The 25,295-nt window shown below is 41.8% G+C and overlaps 1 protein-coding gene across 8 annotated transcripts in view; it reads left to right on the top strand.

Moving 5' to 3' along the window:
• agrn (agrin) overlaps window positions 1-25,295 on the top strand; it is a 247,669-nt gene that overhangs the window by 48,388 nt on the left and 173,986 nt on the right. For 6 of the 8 annotated variants that reach the window (XM_034877728.1, XM_034877730.1, XM_034877733.1 and 3 more), the window contains exon 3: window positions 14,979-14,999. The exons of the other annotated variants lie outside the window; for them this stretch is intronic. In XM_034877728.1, the coding sequence (XP_034733619.1) occupies window positions 14,979-14,999 (21 nt within the window). The remainder of the gene's footprint in view (window positions 1-14,978; window positions 15,000-25,295) is intronic. 8 annotated transcript variants of the gene reach the window in all.

Genomic DNA, 25,295 nt, shown 5'->3' on the forward strand with positions numbered 1-25,295 from the left:
CGTAATGGAAAACCAAAAAAAGCGAGTAGACCCGAGGCGAGTCGAGTAGATACCACGCAGTGGAAAACCGCCATTATTACGGCCTGCAAAATTATAGACCACCTTTTCCCCTATTCCTTTCTAACCAGTGCTTTCTAACACATGAAATCAATGTTATGTGACAACGGGTGTCAAGTGTCATAGAATTCAGACGCAGAAAACTCTTGAAAACTGTTTGTGTGGTCTCATGTTAATTCCTGCATGCAACCGCACCATTGACATGACTGCCTGTGTGTTTGTGTGCATGCATGTGTATTAACTGCTGCATGCCTCTGTACCAGCACAGTACAGGGATCCCACACGCTAACAAGCATTAGGACGCCCACCTACTTTGTGTGTGTGTGTGTGTGTGTGTATGTGTGTGTGTGTGCGAGCGTGTGCAACTTGAGCCCCTTCACGTGACAGCTCTAGTCTCATCCTGTCCATTCACCCGTAATGACTGGCCCTCCTGAGACACATAGTCCCAGGATGGGTGACTTCCGACATGGTACGTCTCTGGCATTTTCCCAGAGCCTCTTCCTCGGTTCACAGCTAAACGTGGAAACGATGTACTACACAGACTTCAAAGCTCTCAGAGAGAGAGAGAGAGAGAGAGAGAGAGAGAGTCAGGGGAGAATAGGGAATGAAAGGCACACCTAAGCAAAGAGTAGAGGTGTCAGGTAGGAATGGTGCAGCTAAGAGAGGCAGGAACCTATAGAGAAAAGATGAAACAAGTTTATACATGTCAGAAGCTGATCTTGTGTCAGCCTGCACCTACATTCCTCACTCACTCACTCACTCACTCACGCACACAATTTAATGCAAGGGGTTTTATTGGCATGAAAGTTTCAATAACAATGTTGCCAAAGCTTTAGACAAAACACAGTAAATAGTACATTAACACTATTAAGAAGAATGTATACTGTTTTTATAAAATGTATTTGTATGTCAAATTTAAAAAAAAAAAAGTGAAGGAATATTTAACAAAAAGTACATTGTAATAAAAATGTTAGATATAAATATGTAAAGATATTAAAAACTGTGTGTGTGTGTGTGTGTGTGTGTGTTTAAATGCTATTTTTTGAAATCAAGTGAATCTGGTAGACAGAATTTACTCATGTGTGGCGCTGATGTGTTTTTGTGTGTCTAATGGCACGCGGCCCAAAAACTGGCTCATAATGTCATTTTAATGACGCTGTAATAGCCTAATAATGAGCAGCCAATAATCATCATTTGCCTAATGGGCATAGCTTTGCAGCTAATCACTTGGACATGGATGTGGATTTCAGTCTTTCAGTGGCTCTGTCATCTTTCCTTCTCTCCCTCTCTGTACACACAGATGTGACGGTAACATGGTCGTAAACCAGCAGTTATCGTTACGTATTTCCCAACACTCCCTCTCATTTAGTATGGAACTGTGAGGGGCAGCATTACATAAAGGCTTTGTCCACAGTATAGGAAATAGAAACAGGTACTGCAACATCAAGATATATTTTGAAAAATCTGTGTCAACATTTATTATCTTTTCTTGAAAATGAGATTCATGAAATTCCTCTCAAGGGGTTATCCTTCTAATAAACACTGTATTATCTTCACCAAAGTTTTCAAACTTTTGTTTTTAGTTTCATCAGCTTTGAAAAAAACTCTTCTTTTAGCAATTCTAGTGATGTGGCTCGAGGGATGGCAATACGAAGAGCCTTAGTAGTAGCGTAGACATCCCCACCGGTGAGGTGCAGGGTAACAAACGGGCTGGATAAAACTGAAAAGAATGAGATGCCCTCTTTCTGCTAATTCTTCCACACGTTTTATTCTGCTGCAACGTTTTGCCATAAATTATTCCATAGGAAGTGTCACCAAGTTCAACATGTTCAACCTTACATCGTTTAACAAAAACATTCTGACATGAATTAGATACATTTGTTGTCCTTTCTGATAGATTTTGTTATTTTATTGAGGATCTAGTTTCCTCCAACTGACTTCACCCACACAACAGCCAGAAAATGTGAATGTCAGCTGCAGATGTATGAGTTTATAAAAAACTTTATAAAACTCCCCTACAGACAACAAATGGCATGAATGTATACATTAGGCGTTTAATTTGGCCTGACATCTTTGCACCTACATTTTTCTAAAGTAGGTCGAAGCTTGAAAGCTTGCCTGTAAAAATGCTGTCACTATTAATGAGTGTTAATAAAAGTACTGCATAAATTCTCTTAAAGCTGTAATAAAAAAACCTGTTTTTATATCAGTGCCTGTCAGCACTCTCAGCATATAGTCAATACGTGGATAATTGTGGATTGGTTGTGCTGAAATACTTAGTGGTGATGGCGGGACATCTTGGAAAGACACCAACTTTGAGGTCTAAATCTTCCTGTCATCAAGCATAAACGCCGAAGTGTCCTTGTATAAGACATCCTCCCCCTTTCTGATCTGTGACAGGCCCTCCTGACCTCTAACCTCACTGGAAGGCTTCAAGAAAACTCCCCAAGAATCACATAACAATTATACTGTACATTGTTCATCAAAGTGTTTAGGTGGGTCATTGTCCCTTTTACATGCTGCCTGTACTCTACTAGAGCTCGTCTCTTTCTGTCTGTTTTAGTAGATAGATGGATTGTAATTCTTCCAGTGTCCCCCCTGTGGACACTTGGTATGTAACTAAACTCCTCTACTCACAAAATGGCTTAACCAGATGGCTGCATCAGAGCAATCCTGCAATGAATTCCACTTCTCCTCTTTCTCAAAGTCTTGCCAGCTCCCCTTTCAATTTGCTTTATGTCTGCTGTTGAGTCAAGGACGTGAGCGTAATAGAGAACCTCGTCCTGCTTACTATAACCCTACACAAAACACCAGTGGTTACAGTGGTGATGTTGTCTGGGTTCATTATTGTGCCCAGTCTATAAAAAGAAATCTCACCTCATGAAAGTCAGGGTGTGGTGGGAGGTGTGTGTGGAGCCCTTACTCTGTTGTCCTTATTCACTTTTTTTCTGCCAAGTTACGTCATGTTGGGAGAGTTTAACTCTGGCTGGAAACTTGGTGCATGCATCCACAAACAACAGATACAAGGGGGGGGGGGAGTCCTAGCGGCATGTCTTTTGCTCTCCCTGTGGGAACATAGGTTGCTATTGTTGGGTGCTCAGAGCCCCGGGCAGATGGAGGCGAGTAGCTGATGGTAAAGCTGGAAGTAAGCCCAAAAATACTGGGGCAGCAGGGCTGTGTGGCCTGTGTGTTTGGAGTTCTGCAGGGTAATACCCTCTCTCTCTCACACACACGCACACGCACACACACACACACACACACACACACCCCAGCCACCTCTTTATTAATTGAATTATCTGTGTGGAGCAGATTCTTTGCAGCCAAGCCCTTATTCCAATTCTAATTTACGAGGTTGCTACTGCCATTATGATATATACAGTTTTTTTAACAGTTCTGTTTAGGAATTTGTCTTAGAGGCTACGGACGTCACTCACAAAGTAAGTTTGCAAACTTGCTGAGGCCAGCGATGGATTTTTACTGTATTGTCAACACTGGCTTTCAAGGATTTATTTTGGGCTTTTTTTTATGCCCCTGGAGGTTAAAGGTTGAAGGTTGGTGGCGAGAGATTGGAGATACAGGGCTCATATAGCATTCTACTTTCATTTCATATTGACTTCATGTGCTGTTTTTCATAAGAAAAACAACCTGCATCCGAAAGTGACAAGAATTTGAGCCCAGTAGATGCATTTTTCTTTTGTAAGAGGGCAGGCCACCACAACATACATGTCATCTCTCCAACAAAACTATCTACTGTTGAACTTCTTTTCTTCTTTGGAAGTTTATTTGGGTCAGAATAAACTACATTTACCCCTGATAGATTATTTCCAGGGATGTAGTGAACACTAGGAGGGAAACCATCCTTCTTATTGTTTCACTTTTCACTTGTCGTGAATTCAAGCCACACGATTTGAGTTGTTGACAGATGAAAATAGGGCGTTATACAAATAAAAAAACATGACTTTTCTGGAAATATAATTGAGACTGAATAATAGCTTATACAATGAAACAAAACACATAACAGATAGACTTCCCTGTAATTGAAAAATAAATAAATACATAATTAAATAATAATTATTTGCGGCCATGGAATGAATAGAACCTCTACCCTAACAGCAACTGTAAGATGACCAGAAGCTCATCAGTCCCAGAGCCATTAGCAACCACACAGTTATCTGACAAAGCACATCCTCTCACGGACGAAAACGTCTGTAGGCTTTCTGCCTCAGTGGATCTGTACAAATAGATCAGATGGTGCCTGCCTGCACACCTGCTACAGCCCTTGATGATAGTGTCAAGGGATGGACACACGCACGCACACACACACACACACACTCTCACACTCAAAGAGCTACATATGTACTTGCACAGACGCACACCCTCCTCCTTCTAACCCCCAGGCATGGCTGTTGAACACCGCACCAGAGGCTTAGTATATGGGGCAGCATGTTGATTACAGCATTTAATTAGTGGTTCGTGACATGACTATTCTGTGATGTTATTAAATCCACTCAGAGCCAATTACACTGATTATACGCCCGACTCCTGATTCATTATACAAGAGGCTGGCCACGTTTGCTAGTAAAGTGGTCTGGTTTGGAGTCCGAAAACCCAGATGGGAGATAGCTTAATTTTTTACAGCTACAGGTTTTCTCAGCTGAAATGCAATTATGATTTGAACAGAGTTTTGGTTGAATAAAATGAGGTCTGCGGTTAAGACGTGCTCCAAACAGTGGGTTCAGCGAGAGAAAATGAACCATTATAAAGAGTGGAACCCCAGCGGGGCTGTGTGAAATAACAATACATACGCCCTAAAGCCTTTTATATTTAAAACTTTCTTTTTTTAATTTGGCCAAATTTCATTTATCTATAGCTATTCTACAGTAAGTTTGACGGCTGATTTACAGCACCATTGTACAAAAACAACCATTGAGGTTATACAATAGTTATGCTAGCGCTAGATTTCTTAACAACAAAAAAATCGCTGCCGGCCAGGTTATTATATAACCCCTCATTAATCTATGGAAGTATGCACAAGCAAACAAGTCAGCGATATTGCCACATTAACACTATAGTGAAGGAAAGGGTTTAACCCTTTTGTAACCCAACCACTTTTGTACTTAAGTTTTATTGAGAAATATTTGCAGGAGATTCTTAAGAGCTTCCTACATGTTGAAAAGCTGGCATCAAAAACCACGTATAAACTTTATAGCAACGGCAGTTAGAAAACAAATGCATTTTGATGATGTTGAAATCCCTTAGTGAGGAAGACAGTGATGTGTGAAAACTCATTCGTACGTTACTGCTGTCTTCAGTTTGTCTGCCTCCTAAACAATTGTTTAACGAAAGAGTGAGAAGAAGCACCGCCAAGATTGATTTGCTGATGCCGCCATCAAGTAACTATAAGTTCATCAAGTTACAGGCCGCAGGAATTGTCTGTCATACGTATCATTATTGTTTAGTGTGTCACATCCTCCGGCGACCACAGTTGATACAGTGGAGTTATTATTTATGCGTAATGCTGCAGGTTAGCTGTGCAGGGACTTGTCTATGAGTGAAGTCATGCTCGAAGCAGTTTGGGAGGCTACAGATTCCTGCTCGTGGTAGTTTGGAATTCCGGCAGCTGGTTTGGACGAATGAATGACGACTGTTGATGTACAATCAAACAAATCAATCATCTGGAAGCCAAACTGTTCAGCAGCTGCTGCAGGAAAGTTACTTTGTACCTTCACAGATTTGCTTTTGTTGATTCTCCTGCTTGAGGCAACCTCTGTCGCCCTTTGTTTTAGATGAAATGGCTGAACCATTTCATCCTAGAGGAGTATGGGAAAGGTGTGCCGAGTCAGCGATGTCCCGCCTTTGTGGCTGATACTTTCTATCACATGTAATGACCTGCTCTTTAAAGGCGGCTGGAGAGAGATTAGAGTGAGGGATATATGTTGGCATACACATGGACTCTAACCTTAACCACTTGACTTTTTTTTTTTTTTTTATTAAACTGGAAATTCATTAGACCAATTTCCACAAAATGCATTCCAGAACATCAATCGTCTCTCGGGTTGGTTACATCTACACCTTATTTTAGGCAAATTGGCTCTTCCTTTGTAAGTTGTATTTGTCTTGTGTGGAGGGATTTATAATTAGGTAAAAACTTCCAGAATAAGTAGAAGGAAAAGAGAAGACACAGATGAGCTTGCCGCATTTTTATGCAGCGCTGAGTGGATCAAGAGTTTACCTTAGCCAGCCAACACTCAGGAAGGTTTCTCATCAGCTCTCATTGTCAGCCAGAACACTTAAGACGATTGCTTCCCCGGAGACCTGAAATGCGTGGGAGGTTGAGATGAAAGGATGTAGAGAGAGAGAGAGATAGAAAGGGGGGGAGAGAGCAAAAAAGTACAAGGGTGAACGAAAGTGAAGAGGGTGAGGAACAGAGATGCAGGGCGTCAGTACAAGCTGATATCTCCACTGCGACATGATTCCTATTTTTTTTCCTGGTTTTCCAAAGTTCAGCACCAGTTGTGGTCAGACTGACCTGTCAACTGAGACGGGAACGTTAAACATATTCCCCACTGGCTGTGGAAATTCTGGCATTTAGGGAGGTGAATTCCAGACAAGGACAGTCAGAGAATTTAACAATTTGTACTCTCTGATCAACAATCACCGGTGGTGCTCAGTTAAACTAGAGGGGAATCCAGAATGAAAAACTAATCAGGAACATTTGTAGATTTGGTTTAACAGATGAAATGGAAATGTAGGACATTTTCCATCGGGGTCAAGGTGGCACGACTGATTGACTGTGCAGGCATCTGTGTCATTGTCCTGAGTGTACAGCTATGAGTATGTGTGCATGCACCAGGACAGAAAGGCAGCCAGTCAGTAGGCTGCTTAATAATGTCTCTTTTGCTTTGGGAAGGACAAGAGGTGGATGCACTTCATTAACCTCAATGCCATTTACAACACACACACACACAAACACACACACACACACACACACACACACACACACACACACACACACACACACACACACACACACACACACACACACACACACACACACAAAAGGAGAAGAGAAAAAGACAGGCTACATTGCGGGCGGAAGTAGCTAAAGCAAATGCCAGGCAGATGAAGATGGATGGCAACCTTTTCACCGGGTGCTTTATCTTGGCCCACACAAGACAAAAACAGCAGCTTTGTCCACATCCCATTCTGTTTTTCCATTGAAGAATAGAGAGACAATGTCCAATGACTAAAGACCCTGACGTTTATGGATATTAATGACATGTTGGTTCGGCTTCAGATAGGGCTGCAGTGCTTTCACTGAAAGCAGAAACAATACCTGCTATCAAACCGCAGTACGTTTCCTGAAAATCTCCATCTACATAATGAAGCCCTGCATGTTCATGGTGAAATGTATTTTTCTGTTGAGAAAACTTTTTCAAATCATGTTTGACTGGTTTTAGGTGTCTAAACAAGTATATGTCAGTTTCTTAAAACAAGTCATATTACTCATTACTGTGTCTTGTTCTGGAAAAGATGACAAATAATCTCCCCACTGATGGAGCTCTTCACTTGTTTTGAGAAAAATCTGATTATTCCTGGTACAAAACATTAATCAGATAAAAGCTCCTCTCACTCACAGTCTAAACCCCAAAGATATAAACGGAGAAACGTTTGCATTTTTGCATTCATGCATGACAAATGACAACGTAAGAACCTCATTGAGGATTACTTGATTATCAAAATGTTGCTGATTGACTTTTTGTCAATCATTCATTTTAAACGCTTCAGTCAGTTGCTCAGCTATCGCCCTATCGCTGTGCAGCATGGCGTGCTGAACAGATTAAATGCCTTGTTAAGATAATGGGTCCTTAAATGAATATTTCCATTTTTCTTTATCAGTCATTATAAATGCCAATATGATAGTTCTGGAACTGCCTAATATCCCTATCTAATGCCTAATGCCGATATATTGGTCAGGCGCTAGGGAAGAATGCTAAATAGTTATATTTTTACAACCCACCATTATCTTATCAGGTGAAGGACTCCACTTTCCTTGTAGAGACAGGTCTTCAGTTTTGGGTGGGACAGTCTTTCCTGCCCAGTTTGTTTCAGTAAGAATCCTGACTGGACGGCAAATGGACATTTGCTTTTTAAATTCCCATTGCTGCTCCTTTATGAACCCCCACACTGATTTCACAGTCCTCTTTGCTAGTCAGCGGACATGATTCAAATCACGACATCCTTCATCTGTCGAGTGTGTGTACCCGTCAGCAGCCAAGGACGTTACACTCCTCAATTACCATCCTCTGCACGTCCTCTGCCTTCTGGCTAATAACTTCAACCTGCATTCATCATCAGTTCAGATCTCTCATGACTGGATCAAAGTGTTTGCCTGATTCCAACAGAATGTTCTGATCCTCTATTTATGTGTGACAATTAGTGCAGCATGACATAGCCGATGGTCCCTTCTTCCCCCTCATTTTCCCTCATTTCTATGCCTGCTCTTTAATTCGGTGAATCTCGCTCGGGTGATGAATTTACAAGCTTTTTAATTGGCAAAATTAAAAGCAATTTCCTAAAATAATGGATCAAAATAAATTGATCAGTCTATTTGGCTAAAAGGGGGAAAGGCGGTGTTTCTGATAGGGGTGTAAATAATCTAAAGGGAAGAGGCAGATCCCATTAAATAAAGGTGGTCGGGGTTGGGGGGGGGGCATTCAGAGGATTCAGTGATGTCATCGGTGGCACAGGGATGCATGACTGGACTCGTTGCTTTATGGATGGTTCTGGTGTCTCTTTGACTTTGACCAGACTGACATTAACTGCTTGGTTGAATTACGCAGCGAGGCCCAATTGGCAGCAGACTCATGATCCAGATCCATTTGACGAAAGCGTTTGGGAGAAACTTTTCATTGCTTAGCTGCCACAGAGAACACTTGATAAGCTTAATATGAGATGGCACTTTTTAGAGTGATCTAGTGTTCTCTTAACAGCCATGTTTCCCTTTCTACTTTGAACCTTGTGTGCTCAGTGGATTTTTTCATGGATTATTTAATAGTATCCTATTCCAACGCTAAAATGATTTCCACACCAAGGGCACATTTATGGGAGATTTACACACAAAACCAGGCAGGTAGTTAAATAATTTGGTTTGAATTGCTTATTGTAAGAGAAACGTGTATATATATGTATTGTTTGGAGTGTTTTTTTTTCCAAAATTTAGTTGTGAGGAATGAGCATTTGAACAATGAAACCTGTGTCCAAAATGAAATGACGCTACAAGATAAGGGGTAAGTTGAGTTTCTCAATCAGCCTAGTGCACATAATTTGTTAATTATCTGAGTCATCACCACTGGCCACACGTGACAACAAAAGCAACCAAATGACGGTGAATGATTGGGTCAGGAAAGCGTTTAGGGTGTTCTGTCTCTAAACCGGTGTGAATTGTTCATTTGCAAAATTGATTCACATAAATGTTTTGCCTTTCACATCAGAATTTACGGCATTTTTCACACTTTGTACAACCGAATAGTTATAACATAGTGACAGGTGTAAAATAGTGGCTTATAAAGGCTACCTGCTGAACATGGCCAAAAGAAAAATCTGCATTTTTGAGATTTTATGCTTTATGCTTTTGGTGTGTGGACATGGTTTCAGGCTCCACACACACCTTGAGGTCATACTGTGTGGAGGTTTGAGGAGGAACATAATCTCTCTTGCCTGGGCTGGAATGTCAGGAACGTGGGGGCCGTCAGCCTCACACCTACCCATAATGTCATCAGTTGCAAGTTTTGGTGTAAATTTATGATTTATGAGGATGAGCGCTAACACGGAGCCCCTTCATATCACTGCAGCTCCCACCTTTTGACTTTTCAACATGCGCAAAACAGCAGACTGTTGCAGGGCCTGTGGGGAGACTGACATAACTAAATAATGACTGTCAGACTCGGAGTGGGAGGAAGGGTCCAAGGCCCTCATGTCAAAACACTCAAATAGAGACGAGCCTTTGAGGCGTCTGGAGAGTCAAACGGTTTTATTCATCTAGACTTTTCTGTCAGGAATCTCCTTATATTACATAATATGTGCTTTGTATGAGTATTTCTGGTACCAGACTCTAAAAAGGTAATTTAATAGTATCTGATGCGTCCAGTTAAGTAAGACAATAAAAATGTGTTTGAACAAAGCTAGCATAAAGTGACCTCATATGGTAGTTACAATTTTACAGTTTTTTTATCATAGCTTCAGTTGGTCCTGACTGTCTATCTTGATGTGTGCTGCTCTTCCCTCACACTAAATTAATCAAGGCAGGTCCAGGCTCACAGAGGAGCTGCGGATTTGCGTTGCGTGAAATTACGCTATTGTGGAAAGATTCTGCTTGAGCGAAAGGCAACCTTCTTTGCATTTCTATCTTCTCTTCTATATAATCCCCGTGCCCCCGCACTGCATATGCAAACGAGTCATTACGAAATGTAAGTGGCCTCTATGCTCTGAGATTATGCTAGCCTTTACCGATTCATTTACACAGTCACACACTCCTAATCACGGGAAAATGGTCTTACATGCTTGACACCCGGATCCAACTCACCTCTAACACTATATTAAGAAAATGGATAAATAAAAACTCCAAATGGTTCCAGCACGAGGACAGGCAGAGACGCTGGCCGTTTCCCGTCAGCTGAGGAAAATCCACCACAATGAAGATAAACAAATGCAAGCTTTGCTTTTTTTAATGGCGAGCAGTTGATCGGCAAAATCTGCTAAGGTTAGTAAACTGGGGCGACATGGAGGATGTGTTGCGTCAAGTTAAAAAAGTACCAAAGGGATCCTTCTCTCCTTTTTCTTGTCTCACCCTCAAGCCCATTTCTCAGCTTCTATTTATTCAAGTGGTGGAGAAAAGGAGGGGACGGTGAAAGGGTTGTATACACCTCACAGCTGGAAACTGATAGGACTTTTTACAACCCTCAGTGTCCTGCGTGTGAGAAAATGCAGTAGTTGGTCCAAGTCCCTTAGAAATCTCCCCCCTTTCAGTTCTTGGCCCCGTTTTTGGATGACCTAAAGGCTCTCCAGTCCAGACTCACATGTGTTCTGTGAAGCTCCCATACATTCTTTTTGAATCAGGGATCTGAAATAACAGCTTTTCTGCCTCCTGATGATGTCCAACCTGAGTTTACAACGGGACGACAGCCTTTGGAAAAGTGGTTTATTTTGTAACTCAGATAACAAAGTGGGTTTGTGCCGGTGCACAACCACACATATGACTCGGCTGTTAAGCATATGGAGTAGGTTGATTTGCTCTGCAAATACTGAGTCCCCTTAAAGCCTTAACCAATGTGAAAACACAAGGAGTTATTTGAAAGTGTATAATAGGGCTGGGGAGGGAGGGATGACACATTTTTCTTCCTGTCTGTAAAATACTTGCTTTGTGTGTGTGTGTGTGCGTGTGCGTGCGTACATGCTTGTGTGTGTGTGTGTGTTGGGGGTTTACAGTCAGCATACAATTGAGTTGCAAACAAAGACCCCCTTTTACAACATTTTGACTTTTTCCCCTGTGTCCATCTTAAAAGTTAACATCATTAGGACATAAAGCTGCTCTTGCTGTGTATTACCCAAAGGAAGGCCTATTTTGTTTTGCGTGAGACCAGAACCTTTTCTTTTAATAAGAAATTGTATTCGTTCCTTTTAAAAACAAATTTTTAAACTTGCTCAAGATAACTTTGGATGTAGAGAACAAGCTTTTGCTGTTTGAGAGCTTGGTTTGAAATGCCATTGACATGCTGCATCTGTCCATATAATGTGTGATAATAGTGTGTGTGGGTGGTAACATGCAGAAAGCCATTCAGAGTCCAATGGGTCCATCTGCCATGTTTGAGGCCCTGCACACACACACACACACACACACACACACACACACACACACACACACACATTATTGTTATTAACACGTTGTTGTTGTTGAAAAAAAGTGAAGGAGCTTTCTCATTTTATTTTAATCCCAATCTGTTTTGATAAAAGAGTTTGTGAAAAGTGGCTGCTGACTTAAAACTGAAGGAATTTGGAGGATTTGATGATAGGGAGTGTGGCAAGCTGGTGTAGACATTTTCCTGCATGTTATTCTTGTTTAAAATCATTTACATAATATATATGAATGTACGTGGAGCATGATATAAAGGTCACCTTGAAATAGTGGCGTTAACAATGACACAAGTAAAAATTTGGTTGCACCTAAATTATGCAAAAAAAAATAGTCTGGAGCCCTGGCGCGTAGCTTTAGCAGCAGACTGTTGTACGTCCCACTGTTGGAATCCTCTACAGTGAAATACAGTCACACTGCAACGGTTACGTGTTTTTTTTATAGCATTTTAGCCTTTTTAATCCAAATACAAGTGTAGCTAAACGTTACCTGCTGTGTAACGTGATATTAGTGTTTACTAGCATGACATGTAGCGATGTTTCAGTTGCCTCTAACATCTGTTTTGCAGCATCAGAGAGCGACGCAGACATTTGAGTGGCACCGTAATGAGGTACCCAAATCTGTGTTGATATTTCGTCTGGTAGATAATGGACTGTGAAAGCAGTTATAAACAGCCTATGTGACAATAAAATTAGTTTTGGTTAAAATTGTAATAAGTAATTGTGATCTCAATATTGATCAAAATAATCGTGATTATCATTTTATAATTTTTGCCATAATTGTGCAGCCCTAAGTGTGTGCGTGTGTGTATGTGTGTGTCCTGTGACCGACCACATCCCTCCCTCTCCCTCCCTCCCTCAATGTCCCTAACATGAATCACTTAGAACCAACACACTCTAAGCTAAATGAACTCTCCCTCTCGCTCACCCTTAATCTCATTAGCCTAAGTGATATGGGAACGCCAGGCCAGGCACACACTCCCTCCTACTCTCTCTGTCTTTCAACCCAAATAAATAGCCACTCCTCCAGAGCTTTAAGTTGTCTTAAGCTCCATCTTTGGATAATAGACCGTTTGCTCCCCCAAAGACCCCAGTGTGAAATAATGATGATCAAGACAAGGGCAGAGAAAGCAGGTCGAGAGAAATGCAAGAGGGTGGAACAGAAAAGGAGAGCTGACATTTGGCTAATACCTCCCCTGGGACAAAATCCATCAAAACACCAGGGCGTTTTGTCAGGGTGCAAGGTTATTGTGTGTGTCACTCCCCGATGTAAGTCGAGTGCAATGTGTTGCGCATGCTCAGATGTAAACGGTTTACGGCATAACGCGTCGTACCCGATGAGAGTCGAGTCCGACCGGCTCTGGTAGAGGGCAAATGTGAGTTGCGCGTGCTCAGATTTAAACGGCTTACAGCATAACATTTCATACTGAAATTTGTGAAATCCACGAAACTATAAACTTTTCTCATTGCAAACAATAACAGAAGATGGGAATCATTTTAAAAAATGGCTGTCCATGATAGTTTGATTGCTAACGTTAGCTCAAAACACCATTCAACTGACAGCCTTTGTTGTGTTTGATGCTAACTTGTAGCCAGCAGTGAACGAACTTTGTTAAGTAGGTCAATTTTTACTGTTTTGACATTACAGAAATCTCTCGTTAGCATCTCGTAAGCTACTTGTCGCAAAGTGACATATGCGTGACTCAAATCTGCACTTGACTTAGATCGGCGAGTGACAGTGTGGAATGACTACTGGATTATTTTAAAATTTTCCATAGTTGACTATTGGGGAGGGTGGTTGAATAGGTTTTAATGAAAAAAAATTGTGAATGATGAAACTGGCTCATTCCTTGATGGTGGCTGTTTTAAGCGTTGTACTCGAACATCAAACTGCAAATCCAGACTTAAAGCACAATCTAGGATCATTTTTTAAAGTTTAAAAAAATATATAACTGCTAGCTTATAAGGCCATTTTCTCCATCTACTCTTTGCATTGGTGCAAATAATATCAAATGATCAGATTACTGGCCATGCAGAACACGGACTGAAAGTCTCCATCTGTGCCTGGTTAATAATCGATGAAGGGGACTCGGTAGGTTCTGTGCTATTCGCCGGTAAATAGCTCCAAGTTTTTGCCCGGCCCAGCCCATCTTTTATGGATGAGTCTCTTCTATGCCTTGTCAACATTTTTCACCATCAATTTGCATCAGCTGGGCAAACACTGGTCTTTGTGTGTGAGATAGAGGTCTGCGGTGTTGTGTTTTAGGTGGGTAGGTTTTGTCAGGTATATCTTCATAATTGTCGTGTTTGGTTGGTGCTGGACCCTGGGCCACTGAATTCAACCTGCTTATAGGCACCAAAGATTTGTGCATAATTTTTATCATCCTGTTTTCTTTACCTCAGCGATATTTTAAATATTGTAGATGGAGGTGATTGAAACTATTGAAGACATTGAATCTTTTTATTTCCACTCTTCATTCTAAACCCCAACCGGCCCAGTCAGACACCGCCTACCAAGAGCCTGGGTCTGTCCGAGGTTTCGTCCTAAAAGGGCGTTTTTCCTTGCCACTGTTGCACTGTTGCTTGCTCTGGAGGAAACTACTAGAACTGTTGGGTCCTTGTAAATTCTGGATTGTGGTCTAGACCTACTCTATCTGTAAAGTGTTTCAAGATAACTCTTGTTATGAATTGTTACTATAAATAAAATTGAATTGAAATTGAACTGAATTTTAGTTGGGGGTGTTTCATATTTGCAAAGTTTGGCATGCATAGCTTTTTGCCAGATACGCTTCTTATTACTTGTGAAAAAGACTTTGTCTGTGATCACCACTTCTTCTCATCATCCTCCTTTATCCACTTCCGGTCACTCATCCATTCCAGGTTATTCCGTCTCTTTCCGCTTCAGTCGTCCTCTTTCTCCAAAGTTGTACACATTCTGATTCTTGTGTCTTGTGTCTTTCACTAACCGACTTTTTTTTCTTTCTTCTTTTTTCTCTCTTTGCCTACTGAAGCTCACAAATATATAGTTGCAGGTAAGCACACCAAACTGTTCTTCAGTGATTTGTCAATTTGCACAGGTGGTTAATCAGGTGGTTAATCTTCATGTGCCCTGATCAACGTTGTGGAAAAGACACATACCCTTTAATAGGAGTTTGTATCCTGTTGCATAGTTGGTTAAACTAAACCAAATATCTGAAGATCTTTCTCTCTTTATGCAGGCCTAATGTGTGTGTGTGATTTAATAAGTAATGGGAAGGATGCCTGGGACAGTGTTCACCTGTTGAATGCATGAAAAATATTGTTAAGATTTTGAAATGGGAGCCCTTTTGCTTGTACTTGCTGACAGAATTAAGTGCCATAGTCTCATGTCATACATGCTGTATGTATGTAATTTGCTGTGGTGTAGTTAGGGTTGCCAAAGTAAATCCATCACAGCAGTGCCACATTTGTGTCAAGCTGCTTGCAGAGAACAGGCAAACTATGGCAGCACAAATGTTTCAGTCATTGAGGGTACATTTTGAAGTAAATCTATTCAATTGTTTAACTATTACCTGGCTAGTACTGTCAAAGTTGGAAAGGCACGGGGTAAATAATACAATTAATGATGATTGAAATCCACTTAGCTGCTTCAGTTTCAGGGTCCTAGCGCTATGCTTGCAGGCTCACTATCATGGTTCACTGGGACACTAATATCTAATAACTAATGTTATTAGAAACACTGTGCCTTCCCTGCTATGGCAAGTTAAGATGCCTAATGTGAAAGAGCCCTAAAGCCTTATAATGCTGGTTTTGCTTGCAGTCAATTTATTACTTACACACAGCTGTCAAAGAATGAGGAACGTACAGTAAGACTTTTTATAAAATATATATTATATAAATTAAATTATTTCTACATCTACCTTATTATATTGGGCAACATGAAAAATTATCAAACAAATATATTTTAAATTAATTTTTTACATATATGCTTTATTTATTTATTTCCTTATTTAAACAAATCTTTGTTTATTTATTAGTACTAGTCTGCAGCCTACAGCGTTGCACATCTTCAGAGTTGGGAATTTGAAAATGCCCTCTATCACTCTAGTTGTGTGTGAGGGTGTGGATGTGCTTGCGTGTGCGTGTTAAAAATGTACACACCTGTGCATGACTGTGTGTGGTATCAACCCTCAAGTGAGGATTTAGACTTTCACAAGATTATGAGGCAAGGATAAGAGTAGGGGTGAGGTCAAAGGTCATGCAGGGTGGGCTTATGAAGGCTCTGTTGCTTGAAAATGTCTGTGACCTGCTCAGCGTCATTTTCCTTGGGGATCTCATTAACCCCTGTACAGGCTAACCGCCCTCCACCAGCACACCTGCACCTGTAGGAGGAGAAATCAACGTAGCCCAGAAGGACCTCCGGACCAGGTTGATACTGCGTCACTAAAAGAAGGACAGGCCAAGGAGTTCTGTGACCTTTGTCACATCTGAATTGTCTGTCCACCGCAGTGCGTGACAGCACCTGAATACCACACTCTGCTAGGTGCATGGGTAACGTCACCAGTGGACCCTATTATCTGTAATCCGGCATTTTCCTCAAGCACCCCCTTTCAACAAGTACAGGTAGTTTGGCCCTTTTCAAAAGTAATGCACTCCAGTAGAGAGGACATCTTTTCTAGGCCCGGCTATGAATCGAGCGGATACCAGATTCCTTCGTTAGCCAAAGACCGATCCGTTGTTTCATTTTGTCCGCTTCAGTGATCCCCTTTTTTCTGAGCCAGAACTCCATTACCAGCCCTTTAATGGGACTTTCAAATGCAAGGGGATACAATTATCTGCTGTCTGGTTTGGATGGCCTGTCTGTGCAAGTAATCAGGACGGGAGGGTGACGGCCTGTAGCTTCTAGCTTGTTAGCCTTCTGTTCCCAAGAGGGTGGGTGTCATTTATATGAAATGATAAGCTGTATGCTCCATATTATCAAGCTTGGTGTGAATAAGTGGCCACTACACATAATTCCTTCACCTCTGCACATCTTATACTTGTATCTTCCAGTAGACTGTTTGCAGAGGCACACTTCCTGACTGACAGCTGACAGTTAAAGGATCTGACGTGTAGGGAGAGGATCTCGCTTCTTTTTGCCCTTTTTAAATAGAGCCCCGGAGGTTTTCTAGCTCTTTTCCGTCTTTTAAGGCTGTTGTTTAATTCAAAGAGATCGACATGAAAGGGTTGAAAGTAAATGACAAATGTCAGAGAGTTAGAGACACACTTTGGGAATATAGTGAATCTCTGAATAGTGTAAATAGTCTAAAATAGTACCTCTCAGCTGAGCCCTTGATGTCAGGACAATGTTTGACGTGTTCCTTGTATCTTCTAAACCCAGACCGCTCAGTTAATAATCATCATACTCGTTGGTTTGCTATTCATTAAAGTTTAATAGCTACTTTGGCTTGTTGTAGATCTGCAGTATGTTCCATGCACAGTTAATTGATACTACTGGTTTATTTTCATTTTTGTCAAGACTTTTAAATGTTTTTCTGAGTAAAGTTGAGACCGCAGCCCCATATGTTATCACTGACTATTTATCACCAGCGCCGCCCCTTGTCATGTCCCTTTCACTCCTTCTCCTGTTTGGCTTCCTCTCTGTCTCTTTCCTTGAGTTCAGAGCGAGCCCCCCCGGCCCCCATCCAGGAGTTCAGCCTTGGATCGGAGATATCCTCATCAGTCTAACCAAAAACCCTCCCTGCAGTCAGGGCCATCCTGACCCTTTGTATCAGTACTCCCTCAGATAATGATCTGACATGCTCACCAAATAGACAGCAGTTTCAAGGACCATACTAGTGGTTTTTCATTGTTCAACCCCTTAACCGTGAATTGCTTCTATTTGACATTACTGCAGACTATTTTCCCCACCACACATGTCCTACCTTCCAGGCAGTCGTTGTTTTCAGTTTGTATGAGTTTGTTATGAACGGAACATTACAGACTGAAGGGGAATACAGGGACATTAGGACAGACAGTATGAGGAAAAATAGAGTATTTTTGGAACATTTAAGCATTTTATAAAGTTTTAGTAGAAACCCAAATTACAACTATGAACCTGAAAATGAGCATAATGTGTCCCCTCATTTGCCAATTAAGTATAATTCTTAAACATGCATGGCAATACAGTTAGAGGAGATGTACAACTGTTGGTCAACGTTTTGTCTCCTTCACCTTTCCTTTGGTGTTTATGCTAGTCAGTTTATCTTCTACATGTGTTGTATCCATTTGAAGGTGTTTGGGTCTTGGAGGTTTATGTGTCAGTTCTTACATGCTGATATGCACAAGTGTTTATTTCAAAAAGCCCATATGTCCAAATGTGTGTGAGTGAATATAGAGAGCAAATGCTCTCAGCAGCATATGTTTAGTGCTGTGAAGCAAGTCAGGGCTGACAACTCCAAATGTTGCCAGTAATGTTAGGAAGCATTATTTCCATCAAATAGTGAGCAGCTTTAGTGAAATGCATAACATAATGCATAACAACTGTTTTCACTCTAACAGACAATGGATATAATAGATACTCCATTCAAGTAATCTTAACAAGCCAAAGTTATGTTCAAGTTATATTAAGATAGCTATTAGTAGGACATTTCATTTTTCATGACTGTAATTTCAATTTGCTCTCCCAGTACACATACATCATTTAAAATTATTAGTTTTAAACATATGCTGTACAAATGTAAAAAGAATTGCAGGATCCACTGAGCTTTTACAATTGAATATCAGCTGTATTATGAATAACTTTAAAATCATTATTAATACAATATGATAATGATCAGCACAATTTAGGCTTTCATCAAGACAAAAACAAAACAAAACATTTACTTGAAGCATATGTTATGGTTGCCAGAGCGGATTGGTACCATTGTTGTGAGGCTAAGCATTATCAAACCTTTCTAATTTTCAAAATGTAGATGTTGTTTTATACTAATCTGAGAATTTATAGTAGTTGGAGTTTATGTGCCTCTTGGAATAAAGAATTTAAAGTGTATGTCTCCTGATTAACAGCTGTGCTTTGCTTTGACTTGTGTAAGATTATTGGTGCCCAGAGGCATTTTTATTGAGTTGCATTTTTATTGAGTTGCACATATTCTTTTTGGCAGCTCCAAAAGTCCTCTCTCTCTCTCTCACACACACACACACACACACTGCTGTAACTGTAAATTGACTTGGTTGGAACAGGACCAGGGGTCCTTGCAGTGATCCAGGCCACTCTTTCCCCCTGCAGGCCCAAACACTATCCTCTTTGCTCCACCTCACCCTCTCCTGCCGCGACCAGATACAGGCAGCACCTCAGCTGTGTTTACAGCTCACTCCTCTACAATGATTTCTGACTCATATGCAAACTCCTATCTTCATTATACTTTTTGTCATCATGGTCAAGCTCGTTAGTCTGGGATATTCCTGCATTGTGTATACAGTAATTGCCTCTGTATGGTTTGTGCCTCGGTGGGCGGTCAATGTAAACAGCACTGCAGAGCACCACACCTACAAGAGGCAGCCGATCCAAATGGCTCAAAGGCACATGGAAATACTTTATGGGTCATCTGCCAGCTTTACTTTTCCAGTCATATTATCGGTTTGCGAAATGTTTTGGTGCATTGCAGTTCCTCTTTCACCCTTGAGTTATGTTATGAGTTGAAAAGGATTAAAGTACCTCCATAATTATTTGAGAAATACTCCATTTTGTAGTGAGTTTAACTTTGGTTATCAGCTTGGCGGCTGACTCCACTGTGGTATCAGTGCGTGCCTAGTCTTAAGCTACTTTCACTAAGTTTCCAAGCAGCCTCGATATTACGACCAAATTAATTCCACTGCAAGTTAATAACAAAAGCTGGTTTGAGAAACAGCTCACTGCTAAGGCTGCAAGTAAACAATTGCTAGTAATGATCAGAGATATAGTGGATACTAAACTCACACCATATTGATTAACCTATCATTATATTTCTACAATTGATATTTACAGTAACCTGACTGAATGTATCTTGGTGAATGGTGTATTTGGGAATTTTGTAGATATCACAAGAAAACATACAAGGCAGAAAATATATTGACAATTTCCTTAAAGCTACAGTGTGTAGTTTCTGCCACCCCCATGAGGAATTCTAAGTAAGGACAACAAAACTGTTGTGCGTCCAGCCTTCCGTGTTTGCGCTCGTACCCCCACCCCTCCTCCACGGAGTTGCTTGTAGCCTTATTCTGCCTGTCCTCTGATTAAAAACTAAAAAAACATGGTGGACTCTTCAGAAGAGGTAATTATCTACACTCAAGCTTCTGTGCCAGAAAGTCCCCGGACGACACAGTCTTCTGAACATAGCCATACTGAGAGCTGATAGTCTTGATTAACATTATAATATAAAGGACGTTTGTTAATATAAAAAAGTTAAGCACTAAAGCTTGAAATGTCATTTATGTTGTTTACAGCACATTCAGCATATTGACAGCTGAACTTAGTTAATGGACTATATTGCACTTAATGGACTTCATAGGTTTCCCACAATTGTATGTATTACTGCATGAGTACTGCTGATGTAGGGAATGAGATTGAGATCTATGGAGTGATTAAGAGTCTTGCCCCACCTGTGGAGGGTTTCACCAGCAGTTCTTATTCCTGGCACTGATGGTATGAATGGACAGAATGGGGCTACGCTTTGCATCTGCTGCCATCTCATGGAGGCTTGCTGCACAATACAGAGTAAATGTCTGCTCCTTCGTTGTAATGGTACCTTACCTGTTACTGTAATATCTATGTGGTTCTAATCAGAAAAAAAACAACAATTCTGTAAATGTAAGTCAATTGGAGTTGAATGTCTTGTGTTGTCCAGCCTGCTTGTTGTTCACTTAGGATATTCTTAAGGGTATTTGCAAGGTGTTTCGGCTTTTTGTTGTTGTTGCTGTAGGTCACAACAGCAATTAATTTGTAGTTCAAGTCAGATTTTCATTATTCCATTTGGCGGACCCAAGTTTAATTTGCGCGGGCTAAACTGCAAATGTCCAGCTCTCTCTCCATACTAGAACATAACTCATCTACTGTTTGTTGTCAAGTGCATTTGAAACACATCTGTTTGTGTTTGAAGGATCTCCCTTGCTGCCTTTTTTTCTCTTTTTTCTCTAAATGTTAAAAAGAGGGCACTTCTGCCTCTCACCCCTGGAAGTATCCATGTATCCATCTTCTCTCTTTCTACAGTAATGCAATAAGAATTTGGATTATTAAATCATGCTCTTCTTTGTTTTGATGACCCAGGTTTAAGCCCTGCTTTCATGCAAAACTCTGAATCTGCAATTGATCTAATTTGATGATTTGTAGCTGACACAGACCCCCATGTTTCTTTACATGGCTCAAAAGAGGAAAACAGTTACTTTACCATCATCAAACATGGAGAAATAGTTAATTCCTTCAAAATTTTGAGTGAAATAAAATCTGAAGCACTGATTTATCAAGAGGTTTGCTTCACGTTAAACTTATCAAGTGTTATCTTAATTCTGTGTCAAAACAAGAGGAAGCTGCATGTACGAGTATTTCAATTTGAAGTTTGAAGTTGCAAGTACAGGTAGGTACAGTAGGGGGCGCAAATGCTCCAACAACGAGTATAGGGAGGCTGCTCAAGCAGCTCGTTATCTCCTTTCTTCTTTCTTGTCAATCCATGAATCTGGAGGCTCCAAACCTGAGCTGAGACCTCCACTTGCCCTCCTCCCCCTACTCCTCTTTGGTGTCACACTCATAAACCCATCAAATAACAGAATCACAGCAGTCTTGTTATTCAAATACTTACATACTTTACATGAAAAACAACCGCAACTCAGGCAAAATGGGCTGTCACAACAATCCATCCATCCATCCATCCATCCATCCAACTATCTTTGTCCACTTATCAGGAATCGGGTTGTAGGGGCAGCAGCTCCAGCAGGGGACCCCAAACTTCCCTTTCCCGAGCCACAGTATCCAGCGCCAACTGGGGGATCTCAAGGCGATCCCTGGCCAGGTTGGAGAAATAATCCCTCCACCTAGTCCTGGGTCTTCCCCGAGGCCTCCTCCCAGCTGGACGTGGCTGGAACACCTCCCTACACCCCTAACACCCAGCCTTCATGACCATAGGTGAAGGTAGGAATGAAAACTTACTGGTAGATCGAGAGCTTTGCCTTCTGGCTTTTCGGTGCAATAAATTGAATGTAATACCGTACCCGCTGCACCGATTCTCCGACCAATCTCCCGCTCCATTGTCTCCTCACTGGCAAACAAGACCCCAAGGTATTTAAACTTCTTCACTTGGGGTAAGAACTCATTCCCTACCTAAAGAAGGCACTCCATCGGTTTCCTGCTGAGAACCATGGCCTCAGATTTAGAGGTGCTGATCCTCAGCCTAGTTGCGTCACACTCGGTGCAAACCGATCCAGTGAGTGCTGAAGGTCTCAGGCCGATGATGCCATCAGGACCACATCATCCGTAAAAAGCAGTGAATAGATCACCAGCCCACCAAACTGCAACCCCTCCCTACCTTGACTACGCCTCGATACCCTGTCCATAAATACTATAAACAGGATTGGTGACAAAGCACAGCCCTGGGGGAGGCAAACCCTCACCTGAAACGAGTCTGACTTACTGCCGAGAACCCAGACACAGCTCTTGCTTTGGTCATACACAGTTTTGATGGCCCTGAGAAGGGGCCCCCTTACACCATAAGTCTTGCAGCACCTCCCACATTATCTCCAGGGGAACCCAGTCTTACGCCTTCTCTAGATCTACAAACCCATGTAGACTGGTTGGGCATACTCCCAGGCTCCCTCCAGGATCCTTACGAGAGTGAAGATCTGATCCGTTGTTTCACAACCAGGATAAAATCCGCATTGTTCCTCTTCAACCCAAGGTTCAACTATCGGCTGAACCCTCCTTTCCGGGTAGGCTGAGGAGTGGGATATCCCCTTAATTGGCACATACCCTCTGGTCCACCTTTTTGAAGAGGGGAACCACTACACCGGTCTGCCACTCCCTAGGCACCGTCTCAGAACTCCACGCAATGTTGAAGAGGCGTGTCAACAAAGACATCCCTCCACACCCAGAGCTTTCAGCATTTCTGGACCGATCTCTACAATCCCTGGGGCTTTGCAACTGTGGAGTTGTTTAACTACCTCAACGACTTCCACCAGGGAAATTAACGACAATCCCCCATAATCCTCCAGCTCTGCCTCTACCATAGAGGGCGTATTGGCTAGATTTAGGAGTTCCTCAAAGTGCCCCTTGCACTGAACTATTACCTCCTCAGTTGAGGTCAACAGAATCCCATACTTGCTGTACATAGCTTGGATGATTCCCTGCTTTCCCCTCCTGAGGTGGCGAACGGTTTTCCAGAAGGACCTTGGTGCCGACCGAAAATCCTTCTCCATGTCCTCTCCAAACTTCTTCCACACCCGCTGCTTTGCCTCTTTCACGTCAGACAGCTGCTGCTGTCACAGAGGTATTTTAGTTTAATGAGGGTTTTTTATAGTGCATCTGCTCTTTAGAAAGACAAACAGAACCTGGAATGAGAGGGGGAGGCTGTGAGATGGATTTTAACCAGAATTATTATGAGCACATCATATAGATTCCAATCATTAAAAGATAGAGACAACGAGGAGGGAAACAATGAAAGGAAGGCACATTCACATTCATATTTAATCTGTCATTTGAGCTGCTGTTGCATCATCTCGTCATTCTAGTGACTGATTAGCCAGTGGTGTTCTGCTGGGGTTGTGTTGCCAAGGACAGCGCCTCCATTATACTGTAACCCATTTGGTCACGGGGGGGTTAGAATATCTAGGTTATGGTAATATAATCTCTTTCACCCATGATCGCTTAAACTGTATGCAAAGGGCTGCAGTGAAGGGATAAGGGTGTCTGTTAGCACGTGCCCAGGGGCCTGCTAAGTAGGTGTATGAGGATTGTGGGGGGGGGGGGGGGGTCCCATCTGGTGTGTGTGTAGCTTCCCCACACCCCACCCTGTGCATCTACAGATTAAGAGGCCATTGCTGAAGTCCCTGACCCAGAATTCTTTGCCCAGAACACACATCCATGCCCTCCTCCCTCACTTAATGCCCCCCCTTGTCGCCCCCATTTTCTCCTCAGGACAGACGGCCTTATGGGAGAGGCATGGGGTTGAGGTCTCCATTAGCAGGCAATGTCCCTGATGTGTGGCTGTGGTGTTGCATTCATGGACCTGCACTGAAGAAAAATGGGAATTAAAAGTGATGGTGTCAGCTATGGATTTGGATAGAGGAGCTTAAAGTGCAAAGATTTACATTCAGCCCACATTAGGGAAAAATTATGTTTCCACATGGAAATGGCATCCAGTCTGAATCACTGGATATACTGTTTGTCGCAGGTATAGATTGTCATCGGTGCAGTGGCAGAACTTTGAAGACCCTGACCTATACTGGATTTTTTAGGACAAAATTGATATTTCAGAGTTTAAAATTAGGATATACAGTGTGTCAATACTGATTGGCTGATGATACAATAACATATGTTGCACATGCTTTTTTTCTTGCCTCATTTTGATGTCCTGTGTCTGCTGTCACATTATAAAATAGATCCTGAGATGTTTTTCATAGAGCAATAACCTACTTATCTAAATGCGCCCCCCTCCCCAAAAAGAAAATCAAAAATCCATCTGCTTTACCTTTGTCACTCCTCCTATCTATCTATCTATCTAACCATCCATACGCAGACTCTCTCCCTAGGCGCTGACACACCAGGGGCTTTGTGTGAATCCAGGCCACACCCAGTGTAGAAGACCCAGTTTTGTCTTGTTTGCCACACCAGGCTGTGCTGGAGGCCATGCCATACTGCCCACCTCCACAGACACCATTCACCACCCAAACATGGTCCAACACTCTCTGCACTGTGCTTTAATTTAATGGATTTTTTTTGACATCCGAACAATAAGATACATTCAAAACCAAAAGTAAGGAAAAAGCTGCCGCAAGTAACAGACTGCGTGAGCTCACTTGTGTAATGCCTTTAATCACCTCAGTAGCACAGAGTATGCTTTCCTTCCCTTTTTCAGTACCAATTACCATCATTGACAGTGATGAATTTTGAATATGACATGTTGGCTTTCCCGCAGTGATGTCACCCAGCGCTGTAACAGCGAGGAGGCTTGTTTGTGATAGAGCCGAGGAAATAACAACGCAACAAATGGGGCTTTATGATCGAGCTGTAAGCATCCAAAATACTTTCACTTTAATGGAAAGCATGCCCCATCAAGTAGGGTGTGGGAGGCAGCATCTAAAAGCCATTAACAACCAGGCTTCCATTGAATCCTTAATGACTACGT

Source organism: Etheostoma cragini, chromosome 7, assembly GCF_013103735.1.
Source record: "Etheostoma cragini isolate CJK2018 chromosome 7, CSU_Ecrag_1.0, whole genome shotgun sequence".
Taxonomy (NCBI): domain Eukaryota; kingdom Metazoa; phylum Chordata; class Actinopteri; order Perciformes; family Percidae; genus Etheostoma; species Etheostoma cragini.